The sequence below is a fragment of the Mercenaria mercenaria genome, chromosome 4 (genome assembly GCF_021730395.1).
Source record: "Mercenaria mercenaria strain notata chromosome 4, MADL_Memer_1, whole genome shotgun sequence".
NCBI classification, from domain to species: domain Eukaryota; kingdom Metazoa; phylum Mollusca; class Bivalvia; order Venerida; family Veneridae; genus Mercenaria; species Mercenaria mercenaria.
The window spans coordinates 40,690,139-40,706,159 of NC_069364.1; the positions used below are offsets into that span (position 1 = coordinate 40,690,139).

Below are 16,021 nucleotides of genomic sequence, written 5' to 3' on the forward strand. Positions count from 1 at the left end.
TAACATCAATGAACTTTCACTGTGCTATTTACATTTATACAATTAAAAGTTAAATATCTTTGCTAATCATAGTCTAAAATCTGCCATAAGAGTAGAAGATATTAAGATACTGAAAACTGTATTAGGGTACTAATGCACTTCAAAATAAGAAATGGAGCTAAAATAATGAATCTACATATGATCAGATCATCTGTAGTTGGATTAGCAAAAATATTTTACACGTATACACATAGATAGTTGTCCCCTTACAACGTGAAAACAGAGCTCACAACTGTCATACGCATAATCTCCTATAAGTCAACGAGGGGATACAATCAGTTTATGTTACATCCACTCATCGACAAAACCACCGTACAGCCCCAAGTCTCCAGATAACAAACGTTTTTATCAAAATATGATGATCTGACTTTGTACTTTCTGACTTTTTTGATATATTGATTGGTTTAATACACGAGGTAAACGGGTATTAATTTAAAGTAGAATTGCATGTTTAAGGAGGTAGTGTACCTTTTCAAATTGGTTGAACCATAGCAATTTATTGTATTTCTTGTAAGTTAATGGTTTAGCTGCTACAATGTCTAGCCAGTTTATCTATGACCATACAAGTACAATATATATCCAGGTTTGTTTTAAGTATATGACCCTCCAAATGTATTTTATATTGAAAGAAGAAGGAAAATACGGATGTTTACCGCTTTTCAATGTACTACGGTCACAAGTTGATAGTTGATATTTTAACTAGTATGCGCGTTAGCTTACTAATATAAGCTTAAAATGTATATGTCGCGGTGCTTGTGTTTCCATTGTGGCGCATTTTCTCTCATTTTTAAACAGCTATGTAGGAAAACGGATTTTTCGACGTTTTCAGTGTCATTCTGTTAAAGACTAACATGAAATATTAGGGTAATGTTATAAGCAGAATACCAAACACTTTACATAGTACCCTATTTATCTTAACGTTTAAAGTAACCGTGGCAACAGAGGTTTTGAAAATATCTTGCTTTTTATCGTAATTTCTTAAAAAAATATCAAATAAAATTATCTTTCTCGTTTTATGTAGTTTCAAAACATTTTATTCCTAAAATGGGTAATATGTTCGTGTTATTTGCATTGATTTAAACAAAGTTCGAAACTTAAAATACTTACAGCAGTACGTCTCGTCTGACACTTAAATGGAAAAATAATTGTGCTTGCAGTTATTATTCTCATAAATAGCATTTAAAAAAATACAGAAGCAGTGTTGAAAAATATGTATTACAGATCAAACTTCCCAATTCTTATTTGAAAATGCCCATGATAATTAAGCTTTCACCCAACTATATTTCAAATAACATCAGGTACCATCATCTGTTTTCTTACATTCTGCATAGCATATCATTATAACCACTTAAAAGCCGCAAAATATTGATCATTATTCGGAGCGAAAAACACAAAAAAAAAAGATTTTGGCAAATATAGCTGTTTGAAAATAGTTCAAATAAAAAAAAAACATTCTCTGAATTACGTACTTAGTTAAACTTATTAACCCATTAAGCATCAGGTCAGAGACATGTTTATAATTTTTCTTTTCAGAAGAATAAATGCATGTATACAGACACATTTAGTTTGTCGTAAACGTTGTCGTAAACAGTCATGTTAGCTTCCGGCTGGGCATGCGAACATACAGATGTCAAGGTGTGCTACCTCCTTAAACTAATACCAGCTAAGAGTATATAAAAAATATTTACTTAACAGATGACGGCCTTAAAAATGCATAGTTCTGTACTCAATTCTTTTTTGACCACTGTCAGTATCAAAATTTAAATTAAAAAGAAAAACAAAACAAAAGAACAATTTAATGCAAGAAAATGTTTTCATGAGAACAGACAAACTGTCACATTGATATATTACTATTTAGGTAATATATAGTTAAAGTCATACGTTCACATTCAAAATTCTGGTTCAATGCAAACATGAGCAAGACAAAGCCCTTACATAAATAGAAATGATATGTTCTCTGAGTTTTTCGCTATGTTACTGCCGTTTTCTACGTACGGTAACTCTGCATGTTTGAAAAAAAACGGAAGTGATGGCGTAACATCATTTTTCCGGAAATCGTAGAATAAAGCCTGGATTCGGCATGCGGAAATAAAAATTATTTTATAAATTATTTGCAACTTGTGAGTAAATTTATTACTGTTACTATATTTCTAAAGTCAAAATATGATATTAAAATATCTGACACGTTAAATAATTCAAAATAATGTCTTTAAATTAGCGTGAAATGTCCGGTTTACGTTTATAATGGTCAACTATCTCTAAAATAAGCACACTGACCTATACATTTTTTTTTATCAAGTTATAGCCCAAGCCTCTATTTACAACTGTGAGAAGTTTCATCAAAATCTACATTGTAGAAAAAATCTATTCACGGAAATGTTATGAAAGTTATGATTTTCCGAAAGACTCCCATTATGAAATACTGTGTTGGGTCCCTATTTTTCAAATCAGTCTAACACTAAATCAAGCACACGACCCTATCATTTTTATTTGCTAAATTTTCTAGGTATATTTTGATGTTTTGAAAAATCATAGTTTAATCAAATTTAATTTTTGTTATTAACCCGTAGAGAACAATAGAACAGTTGTGTAACATAGTAGAAATACTTTCATTCCAAACGTGCAGAACTACCTTAAGAGCTTTTATAACATTGTCGCAGGATTTACCGTTTGAAGTTTACGGTTATACTGGACAGAATGAGGTTTATAATCATAAAATATGGAATTGATTGGCAATCATCGTGAAACATCGGGTCTATTGCGTAGGAAGGCTGATTGGATTACCGAACTAATTCTATTTGTGTTTACGTGACTATTTCAGTGTTGTTCTAATTGTTTACTACATAATTGACTGACTCGAAAAATAATTTTATTATCAAGTTAAAACCAACTGCAAATTGACTACTTTCGTTTTCATATTGTAATAAGTAAGTGAAATTGCTACATTCATTTTTTGACCAAAATCACAACTGCCGTTATTAATTGACTAAAACAGTCAGTACTTTCATCAACGAAGTCTAACCGACTGAAACTTAACTACACTTGTTTTCCAAGTATTATACATAAGGAAATCCTACATTCGTTTTCCTAGTAGATTTATAATACACATGTAAAAATAGGCTACGCCACAATCGTGCAACATCGGGCATTTCCGTATTCTCCGTCTATTGCGTAGCATAAAGGTCGTCTACGCCAGTGTTTGAAAATGGCAAAGGATGGAAAGTTTGCTAAATCACAAATCGACGCTTCTGAAGCGTTATATGATTTTCCATGTAATCCTTGTGCCAAGGATGGCAAGAATATGGAGGCAAAATTTCAGTGTTTGGACTGCCAGATGTTTTATTGTAACAGATGTGTGACAGGGCACAACAAATTCACTGCAAACCATAACGTTGTGGAAAGGACATCAAAACTATTCGGTCAAAAGAGGTCATTATCATCAGATGAACTGCCAAGGGATTTATGCGAGGAGCATCGGGGAGAAGTAATAAAGATGTTTTGTGGACAACATGACCGTGTTTGTTGTACTGTCTGCATTGCTTTGAAACATAGGTAATTATTACCTTTATAAATAAAAATGTAATTTATATATTATTTCCAGAGAAACTCCTTTTACATGATCACATAATATAGCATGAATCTTTCAGTAAATCAATAGCATGATATGTTGAATTACAAACAGATGACTGAACATAATACATAGTGACAAAGTCAGTGAATAACAAAAACACGGTCGTGAATATTTTATTGCCAGCAAAGATATCACCTAATAGACAGAACAAGATAACTGAAAGGAGATAAAAACTGTTATTAATGATACATACTTTCTGACTAAGATGTTTCCCTTTGTAGAGCTGTGTTAAAATCACGGAAGAGAAAACAGATATAAAGCTAAGAAATTGATATAAAACAAAATTTATTATTTTTATTCTTTAAAATTTTAAATTATCTTTATAATAATATTTCTTGTTCTTAATAACAATTTAATCATGCCTTTTCTAATTTACCTAATCCATTCTAAGACTATGTATTCAGAAAAAAAAATTGCCAGTGGTTAGGTTACAAAGTACACTGATTATCATTATCTTCAGTTTGTTTAAGACAATAGAAATATTCACTGAGTTAAAGAGAGAGAAAAAAAGACAACAAAAGATAACAGAATCTAGTTTGTAAGACAAGGTTGTCAGTTGATACTGTAATATCTTGAACACAATACAATAGGGCCAAAAAAAATATGTGTGGTTCCTATCACATGGCAAAAAAATAGGGTAGGTAGGTAGTTTTTTTTTTTTTTTTTTTTTTTTTTTTTTTTTTTTTTGTTGGTATTGAAACAATGGTATATCAGTACATACCGGTGCTTTTATGTACCCTTTGGTTACTAATCACTCCCTGCAGTTTAGTTTATTTATGCATTCTGAATATTACTAAGTCCCAAACACAGGCCAGAAAAAAGGTCACTCGGATAAAAATGTTCAGGCACAGGCCCTCATCTGATGTAATCTGTACATTTTGTAATTAACTTGAAAAAGGTAAATTTCGCATATATTTTATCATCATGGTAAAGTTTTATAGCCTAATATTTTCTTGAAGACTGACTTTATTTCTTTGTTTTTAATAATATTTAATTGCTTTCAGTTGGAGGATATATTTTAATTTATCCTATTTTGCACATTGTCTAGAAGTTGGTGGGGTTTGGTGCCTTAAATTTGCATGTTTTTATTTTCGAAAAATGCTTTAATATAAGAACTGCTTTTGCAACAGTTGTCATATTTTTCTTAAATGAAGACTTTTTATTGACTGTTTATTCATATTGCACTAGAAAATCTCGTAAAAAAATACAGAAATATCCGAAAATCACGATCGCGAAAACGGGTGACAAATACGAAAAAGCGAAGGCAAGCATCAAATTCTTCATAAAATACTTGTTTTCAATTTTACTTCTATTCAATACTTATGTTTTCTGCTTATTTAAAGCATTTTTACTGGGCCAAAATGATCTGTTATAGACCGTAACGGCCGATCGGCTCATATGATCGTATCAAGCGCACAAAATAACGATTTTAGGCAGGTCGCCACAAAATCTGACGTTATTTTGGATCAGTTGGCGAAAGTTTCTAGCGACAACACGGGCCGAGACAATTTTTTTTCAATGACTCCAAAGATCACCCTACATAGTCGCTGTAAAGTCGGCCATTTCTCCTAATTATCGCATCCGGGCGAAATCCAAATCGCCGAGTTTTTCAGACTGTTGTAATCTGTTTACTTAAAGTTGTAAAAACTTGATTGTAGATTATCGCTAATAACAGTAGGCTATACCGCCAATTAACAAGTGGTACAGTCCGTGTCTGATAACTTCGGAGTGACTATTTGGACGAGTCCAAGTCAGGAGGGTAATCGATAATTATCATTAATCTAAGTAAACACTTTTATATTATACTACTATCTGAAACGCTTTCTTTAAAGTAGAAGATTAGTACCAGTCGTAGCGCGTTAGCCTTACATGTGCGATTCTTTTATATTTCCATTGTCGCGTTGGTTCGAGTCCGACATGATTTATACTTTTTTAAATCCTTGCTTTTTATCTATGTTTTAATTACATTTTTTCAAAGACAATTGAAAATATTCAAAATGCAGTAATACAGCACTACGGTATATAATAACGAACTGAATTATGAAAAAATGATTATGCTTGAAAAAAAAACCTTCAGAAAAGTTTGTAGTGTGCATTAAGCATCATTCTTATACTGAACAGTGTTTCTCTTTGCAAAAAAGACGTGGATGCCTCGGACATGTTGACTACAGTAATACTGGCAATATACCAGAGGAATTTAACCTGCACGAAATTTCCGAGTGTTTTCTTGACTATGCATTCATAATACGATGTGTTTACACAGAACTGATGCTTGGTCCTCATTAAACAGAAATTAATTCAATACTATTTCTATCTAAATAAATAAAAATATAGTCCAGGAGAAATGAATGATTATGGTGATTACCTTGAAAGAGAAACAAAAAAAAAAGCAACAACAACACTCCGATCGATTCGAACTTACGGCCCGCAATATTCGATATTTCAAAGACTAATGCTTACCCACTGAGCTACCGGGACTGTCAGATGCGTTGCAATAAAATATACCCAATATTATTGTTTATGTAAGCTGTTTCACCTATTTTGTTATTTCTATAAGTCCAGAAAATATAAACGAACGTGACGTCACTCCGAAGTTATCATACACGGACTGTACAAACACGATAATTGGCTGCTCTTCGCATTGTTTATCAATAAACTTTTACACACTGATCACATTTGAAAATGACGTGCATTATTGTACTAATTACAAACCGCGAGATGACTACATGTCAGCCGGCGCGTGGCGTGATTGACATCTTTCAGTAGCTAATTAATATACGACGCTCCGTCTACTTCCGCTTGTGGCGGCGTACACTATTGAAATTCTCCGGGATTTTGATTGACAAGAGGCAGAACTTTCGAACTCGAGACGCTTTAAAGAAAATTTCGGCGGGTCAAGCCGACGCACGGGACATATTCTGTGCGGGTCAAATACGAGTTTTCTCGATGCTTCGCGGTCAAAACTCGAAACCTCGGGTCAACCAAACCGGTTTTTTTTCCGATTTTTTTTCTTTATTTTTTTTTTTTATTTGAACAATAAAAAAGTTAGGGTCGGCGGGAAAAAAATAGGGTCGGTCGGGAAACCGGAACCACACATATTATTTTATTTAGCCTAGGAGTACTCCAGGAAAAAAACAACAACAACAAAAAAATAGAAAGAAAAAGAAAATAGAAAGGCAAGGGGGTTTAGCGCGTGAGTCTTCTATCTGTGTGACCGGGTGTTTATTTAGAGTGAGTGGGCATCCTATTTTTAACCTGATACAAACAATATAGAAGCGCTTTAACTTTCAATCTTTTGATATAAGAGCATAAAAGGTAGAAAGAAAGAGCATTTATATAAATCTGGCATAATAGTAATCACAATAATTTCTTTTCAAAGAATTTCTAATCTATCAACGGGAGGAAATTTCTCCATTGACTTTTGAAATTTTGTAACTTAAAAGTTTTAACTGCATTGTATTTATTTACTTTAAATAAGTATTTAATACACCTTTTCAGTCCTTCTAGGTTTGGCAAAGCGTTTTTCATTTTACATGAATAAATATATGATTTACACGAGTTAAGGACAAGGTTAAGTACATCTGGAAACAGTCTGTTACCAAATAGAATATCAGTATTTGTCCAGTTTGCACCTAATGTAATTGATGAACACTTACTTTGCATCCAATTTCTAACATTTAACCAGAATGTGGTTATAAATGGACATTCGTAAAACAGATTTAAAATAGTTTCTGAAGCTCTATGACAAAAGGAGCATTGGTTATCATGTACAATACCCATTTTGAAACAAAGATGGTTAGTTCCTAAGATTCTGAGATTGATTCTGTACTGTGACCACTGTAGTTTTGGATCTGTTGTAACTTTAAAAGGTAGACTATACATCGTTTGCCAATTAAAGTTATACCATATTTATCTCATTTATCCATTTTTGCTGAGATATCGGTTTGTGTTTCGTTTCCACAAGTGAATCGTACATAAACCTACATCCCTGTGTTTGTTTAAAAATAACTTTAGACAAAAGAGACCTTTATAAAAAATTTATCATTCTGGGAACTAGTAGCCAGACAAGTGTCCATGTTTTTCATCAATCATTTCCTCAGTTATCATAAGTAGCTGAAACTCACAACGCATAAACGTGTGGTCCTAATGCATTCGGAAATGTAATCAGCATTAGGAAGTGACGTACACTAATGATTACCCAAGGGTTGAAATGAGGCCATGAAAAGTAGTATTCTTTTCAACATGTGGTAAACAAGTAGCCGGAAAATATTTTGAGCATGAAGTGTTGTTCCTTAAATCCATGACCGAAATTTGCTTTGTAAACACAGATCAGGTACAATCATCAAACTGATTTTTTTTAAACTGCGTTTTCATAAGCAAAAATAACAAATATCCGAATGATCCAGATAAAACTATCGCGTAAATAACACTTAAAGCGTGTTATAACATGTGTCCGGAAGGTGAAACTGTCCGGATAATGGCTTCAAACAAGTAAAAAAAAAAATGCACTTTTATTCTAATGAAATGAATTTCACAATTCCATCTTTTTTTTTTAATGTCATTGATCGCTTCGTGTTTATTTTTCCATTGACCTTAAATCGGAGTATTTCCTTTTGATGGATAAAGTTTAACATATTTGCATGTTGTACATGTGCTGGTCAAAAAGGTTGATTTCAATTTTACCGAGTTGGTTTTTATCTTTATCATTAGAAGGCATTAATAAATCAAATATGTATTTATCTTTCATATAATTTACCGACAGTTTAAAAGAAATACATTTGAAAGACAGCAACATGATGAACAAGTGTACATACCTTCAATCTCACGTGATACTAATTTCTTTAAAGCAGGACTGTAGCTCTATTGTTTCAGTAAAATGATCAATAAATGATTTTTTGTGGACTTTGCAGTAGAAAATCAGGAGGATGGTTTCAGATTTAAATAAAATCTATTTCCTGTTGTTCCTGATTATATTAGGTTCCGGTCACATAAATCTATCAAGCATATTCCTTACTGAAGACAGTGTTTGAAACAAAAAGTGTTTATAATCCGGCTATAGAGTAACGTTTTTACTTTTCTCAACCATATATCTCATATGGATTCTAATTTCTGATTCTGATAGCCCTCCCAACTCCTACCACACACACAGGGATACACAGTCGCACTTGCACATTTCTACTAAACTCCTAAGAAAAGAACATTATTATTATTTTCTTTTTGGAGAACCTGGACGTGATGGTGATGATGGTGCGTGTGTCAGTCCGTCATAATTCGTGTCCGGAACTAAAATGTTTAAGGTATTGCCTTAAAACTTGGCAAATATGTAGGTGTTGAGGACACGATACGCAGAGTGTTAAAAGGGGTCAGTAGGTCAAATGCCAATGCTACAAGTTTAATTCAAATATCAAATCTATCTGATATACTACATGTCCGGAGTATAGTTTAATACGACACGCACGCACGCACGCACGCACGCACGCACACACGCACACAACTGCGTTTTATAAAAGAGTATCTAGTCGATGGCCAGACTAAGAGAAACGCCTGTTATCATATACCTTTTTTTTTATTTAGATCCTGTGAAGGCCTAGAATATATCCCGAACATTGCCAAAGGGCTTTTGAAGAAAGAGGATAAGGACCAAACAAAAACATCTTTGGAGAAAGTTAAAGATGACTTGCAGAATCTGAAGTCCAAAATGCAAAATGAATTCAAGAAGTTGAATGTGCAACGAGATAGTGTACTGGATGTCATACAGAAGTTTAAGAAACGCCTTATAGCTAACATTGAAGAATTGGAGAGAAAATCAATAAAAGAAGTACAAGAGAAGCATAAAGAGATTACAGATGAACTAACTTTCAGAAGCAAGATAATCGATGACATGCTAAATGATGTTGAACAGCAACTTGACAAGCTTAAACATGTGAAAAGGAACAATGAAGCCCAGCTCTTTGTAGACATTAAGGTTTGCGAAGAGAAAATTTCTTCGGGAAGTTATTGCGTCAGACAGTCTGCTGTCAAAAAGATGGAAACTTTGGTATTTGAGGTGAACAGAAGCATAGAGAAATGTCTATGTGAGGTACAGTCTCTTGGTAAACTAACACTTTGGTCTACGGAGAAATATGTCGGTAATGAATTTATTTCTTTTATATTTATCTTATTTTGTTTCATTCACCAATTGCATGTTCCTACCGATAAAATTGTATGTAAATAAAATAGTAAAATTCTTTGATTTTATTAAACAATATAGTAAGGCGGTGATACCATAAAATTTATACTATGAAAGGTAAGATGAATGACGGACATTTTCCATTAATTCACAATAACTTTTAGAAAATTGTGCATTGTAAAGTAAGGAAAACTCGCAAGGACATGTAGTACTAATTTGAACAATCTTGGTAAAGGACTACTATACATTGCTAATTACCAAGTATCAAAGTCTTAAGCCATGTGGTTTTGTACAAGAAGATTTTCAAAGTTTCCCTTTATAAGTCTATAAAAATCATGGGGTCATATTTGACCCTAGGGTGATATTTTGAACAATCTTGCTAGAGGACCACAAGGCAATGCTACATGCCAAATATCAAAGGCTTAAGTCTTGTAGTTTCAGTTTTTTACTATATCAATCTATCTAAAACTTGAGACCCCGGGACGGAGCCTCGTTTCACCCCAGGGGCATGATTTGAACAATCTTCATAGAGAACCATTAGATGATGTCACATGCCAAATATCGAGGCTCTACACCTTGTGGTTTTAGACAAGAAGATTTTTTAATTTTTCCTTCTGGTTACAATGGCCACAGAGTTATGTGTGGAAGTCAATTCTTTGAACAATTTTTATCGGGAGCCACCCAAGGATCATTATTGTAATGTTTTGTGTAAATCTGACCTGTGACTTTGAAGAAGATATATTTTAGAAAATGTTGACGGATGCACGACGCACAACAGACTACGGACATCGAGCGGTCACAAAAGCTCACCTTGTGCCTTTGACTCAGGTAAGCTAAAAACAAAACATATCCTTGGTTCACATAATATATAATTTTTATATATTAAAACATTGGAGATTTAACTTGCCAAATTGCAATAATGATACATTAGGTTTTAAATGGCTGCTTGCAAATATGAACCACCAGTAATCGTGGTTAGCAGATATTACTCATTATATGAATTTATATGATTTTTTGCACCATGAATGTTTAAGCAATATAATTTATACATCAATACTTTACTAAAATCTCTCTCGTACGCACGCGATCGTCGGAAAGGAATATCGTTAAAAGTCCCGACCCAGCTAAATGATAAATTTACAATGTATTTCAATTATTAAAAAGATGATTTTCATGTTTTAAAACGATCTCGTATTAAGTTGACGTAGTCAAAAACGCTGTCGCGGTTCTTGAGTTTGAAACTGACTGCAAAAGCGCAACGTGCACCGGTGATAGCGGTCGCGATTCAAAGTACATTGTATCATGAAAATTCTGCCATACTGAATTACATTAAATGAATGATAATAAACATTTGCATACAACTGAGTGCTGCGTTTTTGATTTTCATGTATTCTATCACATGTTAGACGCTGTGGGGATGATATAAAGCCATGTCATTCTAACGTTGACGTTGCTGTCCCTCAAGATATAGAAACCGTTCAACTTCGTCGAATCGACTCTTTTTGTATCCTTCCGGAAAGAAGAAAATTCACTGCTTCAGTGGAAAAAACTTACATGTGATAAACATAATTTTGAATTGTGTCTTCCTACTTTAACTTTGTAAAAAACACACTGAATAAAGAAAAGTTAAATAACAGGGCAGGGCCTTCGTTTTAATTAGTTCACCAGAACACAAAGTGCTCAAGGTGAGCTATTGTGACCGGTCATTGTCCGGCGGTCTTCGGCGTCCGTCGTGCGTCGTGCGTCGTCCGTCAGCATTTGCCTTGTGAACACTCTAGAGGCCACATTTGTGAAAATGTGTGTAAAAATTTGTTTAAACTAAAGGAAAAGCTTGTGAACACTTTAGAGGCCACAATTTTGACTCAGTGTATTTGAAACTTGGTCAGAATGTTTGTCTTTATGATTTCTAGGTCAAGTTTGAAACTGGGTCATGTTGGTTCAAAACCTAGGTCACTAGACCAGATCAAAGGAAAATCTTATCAACACTCTAGAGACCACAATTTAAGTTTGAAACTCATGAAAATTAATCAGAATGTTTGTCTTGATAATCTATAGGTCATTTTTGATTCTGGGTTATGTGGAGTCAAAAACTAGGTCACCCGGTCAAATCAAAGCTTGTGAACACTCTAGAGGCCACAATTGTGACTCAATCTTTATTAAAGTTGGTCAGAATCTTTATCTTAATGATCTCTAGGTCAAGTTTGAATCTGGGTTATGTGGAGTCAAAAACAAGGTCAGTAGACCAGATCAAAGGAAAAGCTTGTGAACATTCTAGAGGTCACAGTTGTGATTCAATCTTTTTGAATTTTTGTCAGAATGTTTGTCTTGATAATCTCTAAGTCAAGTTTGAATCTGGGTTATGTGGGGTCAAAAACTAGTCCAGTATGCCAGATCAAAGGAAAAGCTTTTGGACACTCTAGAGGCCACAGCTGTGACCCAATATTTTTTAATCTTAGCCAGAATGTTTATCTTGATGATTTCTAGGTTTAGTTTGAAACTGGGTCATGTGGGACCAAAAACTAGGTCAGTAGGCCAGATCAAAGTAAAAGCTTGTGAACACTAGAGGCCACAGTTGTGACTCAATCTTTATGAAACTTGGTCAAAATGTTTGTCTTGATGATCTCTAGGTCCGTTTTTATTCTGGGTCATTTGGGGTCAATAACTAGGTCACATGGTCAAATGAAAGGAAATGTTTGTGAACACTCTAAAGGCAACAGTTGAAACTCAATCTATATGAAAGTTGGTCAGAATGTTTGTCTTTGATGATCTTTAGATTAAATTCGAAACTGGGTCATGTGGGGTCAAAAACTAGGTCAGTAGGCCAGATTAACTCAGGTGAGCGATATAGGGCCATCATGGCAGAATGAAGAAATTTAGACAACATGTATAATGTTTGATACAGATATCAGTTCTCATCATGAAAAGTTTTAATTTTAACTACTTACTTTCTTTCTTTCTTGTTTTTGAAGGTACAGCATAGACATAGACATTTAGGCCACAAGTATAACTTTTGATACATTATTCTATACTCATCTTTAGTATTCTTAACCCTGACCTACCGATTTACTTTCTTGTTTTTGAAGCTACAGCAAAGGGATTTGGACCACCTGCATAATTCTTTAATATATTTCAGTAGTTTTCTATAATAATCCTTACCATGACCTACATACCTAGTTTTTCGTTTCTGAAGCTTTAGCAAAGAAACTTGTTCAAGCAAACAACTTAACATAGGTGAGCGATATAGGGTCATTAAGGCCCTTCTGTATTAAATATTTGAAGCAGTAATGGCTTACAATACCATTGACAAAATATATTTATTTTTCTTCCAGTATATGACTCTGGTAATGTGTTTGAACCAGTGATCTTGGACATTACTGATGATGATTTGATTCAGAAATTCATGAGTGTAAGATACCAAATGTTTTTGTTTTTAAATCCCATTGATATACTAAATATTTAAATCCCTATTGGCAGCTCACTTATTTTCTTTGTCTTGTTTGGTATTCAGAAAAATGACTGAGAATTCCATAGTCAAACAGACCATTTGGACTGCTGAGATTTTCCAACTTTTCCTACAATTATAACTGTTGGGATATTTGATAATACTTTTGTGTGTACTGAGTTGGTCATTTTAAGCTAATTACACAAACTACTAAACAGCAAAAGATGAGAAACGAGAAAGCTTTGCATAACTTAACAATAAAAGAAGTTACAAGCTTTTAGACTGTCTTTAAATTATGATCTAGATGACAATGGGTCCTTGTCATCTTGTATTTTCATCCTTTGGACTCCTTGAAAGCTTTAAAGATTTCAGCCAAACAGTGACTGTCTCTTGACCAAACCATGTTGAAACATTGAAATCTAACCCTACAAATAATTTTCAGGGAGTAACGAACGTCGCTGCTGTATCTCTTAATATTGGTTACCCGACAGCAGCTTCAGCACCTCATTCTGTTGCTAATGGATTCAAAAGACTTTTGGCTGTTGCTTGTGATACTGACATCACTTTCCATGAAGCAGAGAGGGTAAATATGCTTCTTTTTTTCTTGTACAGGTAAACTTATAAGATAAAAGAAAATAAATCCTTTCTTCGCTTTGACCCACTTTTTTACATAACCACCCTTAACAGAAAGGCTGTTCAGAGTGTTATCTTAGGTTCTCATTCACTTTGGTAATTTTGCCAATCCGTTGACAGTTTTTATTTAAAGTTGCTGGAAATAATGCAGTAGGTAAAACAGGACGAAAAGAGATTGACTGTAATGAGGTGTTATCAAAACTACATGATGCAATGACGAAAGTCTCTTGTAACCTGTTAGGACCAGTCTAGCATGAGAGCCAGAAATGGCAGAACCCACGTCTACTGACTTGTTACTATGGTAACAAACTGCCAGGGACTGTCTGCGCGTCATTTGTTATATAAATATACTTGTAGTCTGTAGCCGTGACCAAGAACTGAATAGTGAAATCTCGTCCAACGATTGAGATTTGTTCAGTTAAAAAGTTCTAAAGGAATGTTTGGACATGAGTTTCAGAGTGTTAAATTGACTTTTCAACAGCTTAATGGGTGGCAGTGGGCTTTTTCCCTCACATTTGGGAATTGGGCCGGGCCTTAGAAATTTGGGAAAGTGCCTCAAAAATTCATTGCATATTGTTCTAGATAAAAGATGCTTTTGTATGAAAATGTACATTACGAAAAAAGAAGTGTAAAGTTAGCATATTGTCTTGTGTTTCAAATGTTTAAGATTTCATAGGTACCGCTGTGGCCGATACTGTAGCTTTGCTTTGGGGAATTGGGGGTACTTACTTTTTTCCATTGGGATTCGGGACTTTTTACCAGAATCTGCATTATAAAAACAAACAACAGATTAAACCGGTGCTAAAACTTTAAAAACAATTAGATAACTACATGTACTTCTCATAAAGTACATGTTTGATGTTCACCAAAGATGGCCCGTAGCATCCTTGTATGAACCTGTATCACGTTTGTATAAGTTGTGCTGTTTTCCATCTTTTAGGAGCCACTGGATGCTGAAAACATAGAAAAACCCTTAAAATCACTTCTTGTGGTCGTAATCTTCACAAAACTTGCATGGGCCTCATTTTGTTTTGTTCAAATGTTTGGTTTATTAAGGGCAGTCAGAGCTAAAATTTGAAAACCTTCAAACAACATTTTTGCATTATACGCAAGAAAGATCTCCGATTAACTTGGTCCTCTTCCAAAATTATTATTGAATTTCCACTGCCGAAATGAAGGTATGGGCTGCCAGAGTTAAACCAGAACTTTTTAACAACATCTGAATTCGATTGATCGAACTATGTCTGTAGCACTCCTGGTAAGGCTTTGTTGCGTTTGCACGAATGGTTATGCATTTGGGGGCCGTCACAGCAAAACGAAAATAGAAGTATGATGCTACTTAATCCGCTGAATGAATATTCATTAAATTTCATAAGGTCGGAGATCTCGGATGAGCAATATTTCGTGAAGAAAATGTAACTGAGTGAATACAGCTATAAATCAAAGCTCTCGTGAATGAATTATAAAACAAAGGTTACTAAAATATCTGTTAAAGTTTGATAGCAAAAATTACTTTCCTATCTATTTCAGACTAAGGAATATTTAGCTGATCCCTCCAAGTTTGCAACAGCTACTTTAGTATCTGCCGCCCTGGAAGTAGGTGGTGCCACGGAGACAAAGAAGGTAGATGTGAAGGAAGAATCTGAGGAATCTGACGACGACATGGGCTACGGACTGTTTGATTAAAGATGTAGACTCATAACATATAGATTTAAATCTTGTACCCATAGAAACATCTAGAACATGTTCATCAAATTTTTTAAAAGCTTACAGGAAAAGAAACAAATTGACAAAGCTCTAAACATCTTCACATATAGGCAAGATACAGTTTTGTCTGGAATAGAAAAAAAGGAAAGTTAATTTCGTGTGTTTTGTCTTTGTTACTAGTCCCAACTTGCTTTAAAGAAACTCCTTGAAACTCCAGGTCAGATCACTTCCAAGTGGGGTAAAATCAAATATTTGTGTAAGGCTACGATTTTGCCATGTGTGCAAGAATAGGATTTTTTTAAAACATAGCAATCGTCGCTTTCATGCGTATTTATTTGTATGGATACAAACAGAATGGTTATGAGTATAGCGAAAATGAATCTCTTGCAAATTCCTAAAA

General features: G+C 34.1%; 1 protein-coding gene across 1 annotated transcript; it reads left to right on the forward strand.

The window, feature by feature from the left end:
- The first annotated feature begins 3,198 nt into the window (after window positions 1–3,198).
- On the forward strand, window positions 3,199–15,758 carry LOC128556742 (zinc-binding protein A33-like). Its single transcript, XM_053542406.1, has 5 exons — window positions 3,199–3,591; window positions 9,245–9,798; window positions 13,169–13,245; window positions 13,724–13,864; window positions 15,445–15,758. Exons 1-5 carry the CDS (start codon window positions 3,245–3,247, stop codon window positions 15,598–15,600), a joined length of 1,275 nt encoding a protein of 424 aa, XP_053398381.1. The 5' UTR covers window positions 3,199–3,244; the 3' UTR covers window positions 15,601–15,758.
- Window positions 15,759–16,021: the final 263 nt, after the last annotated feature.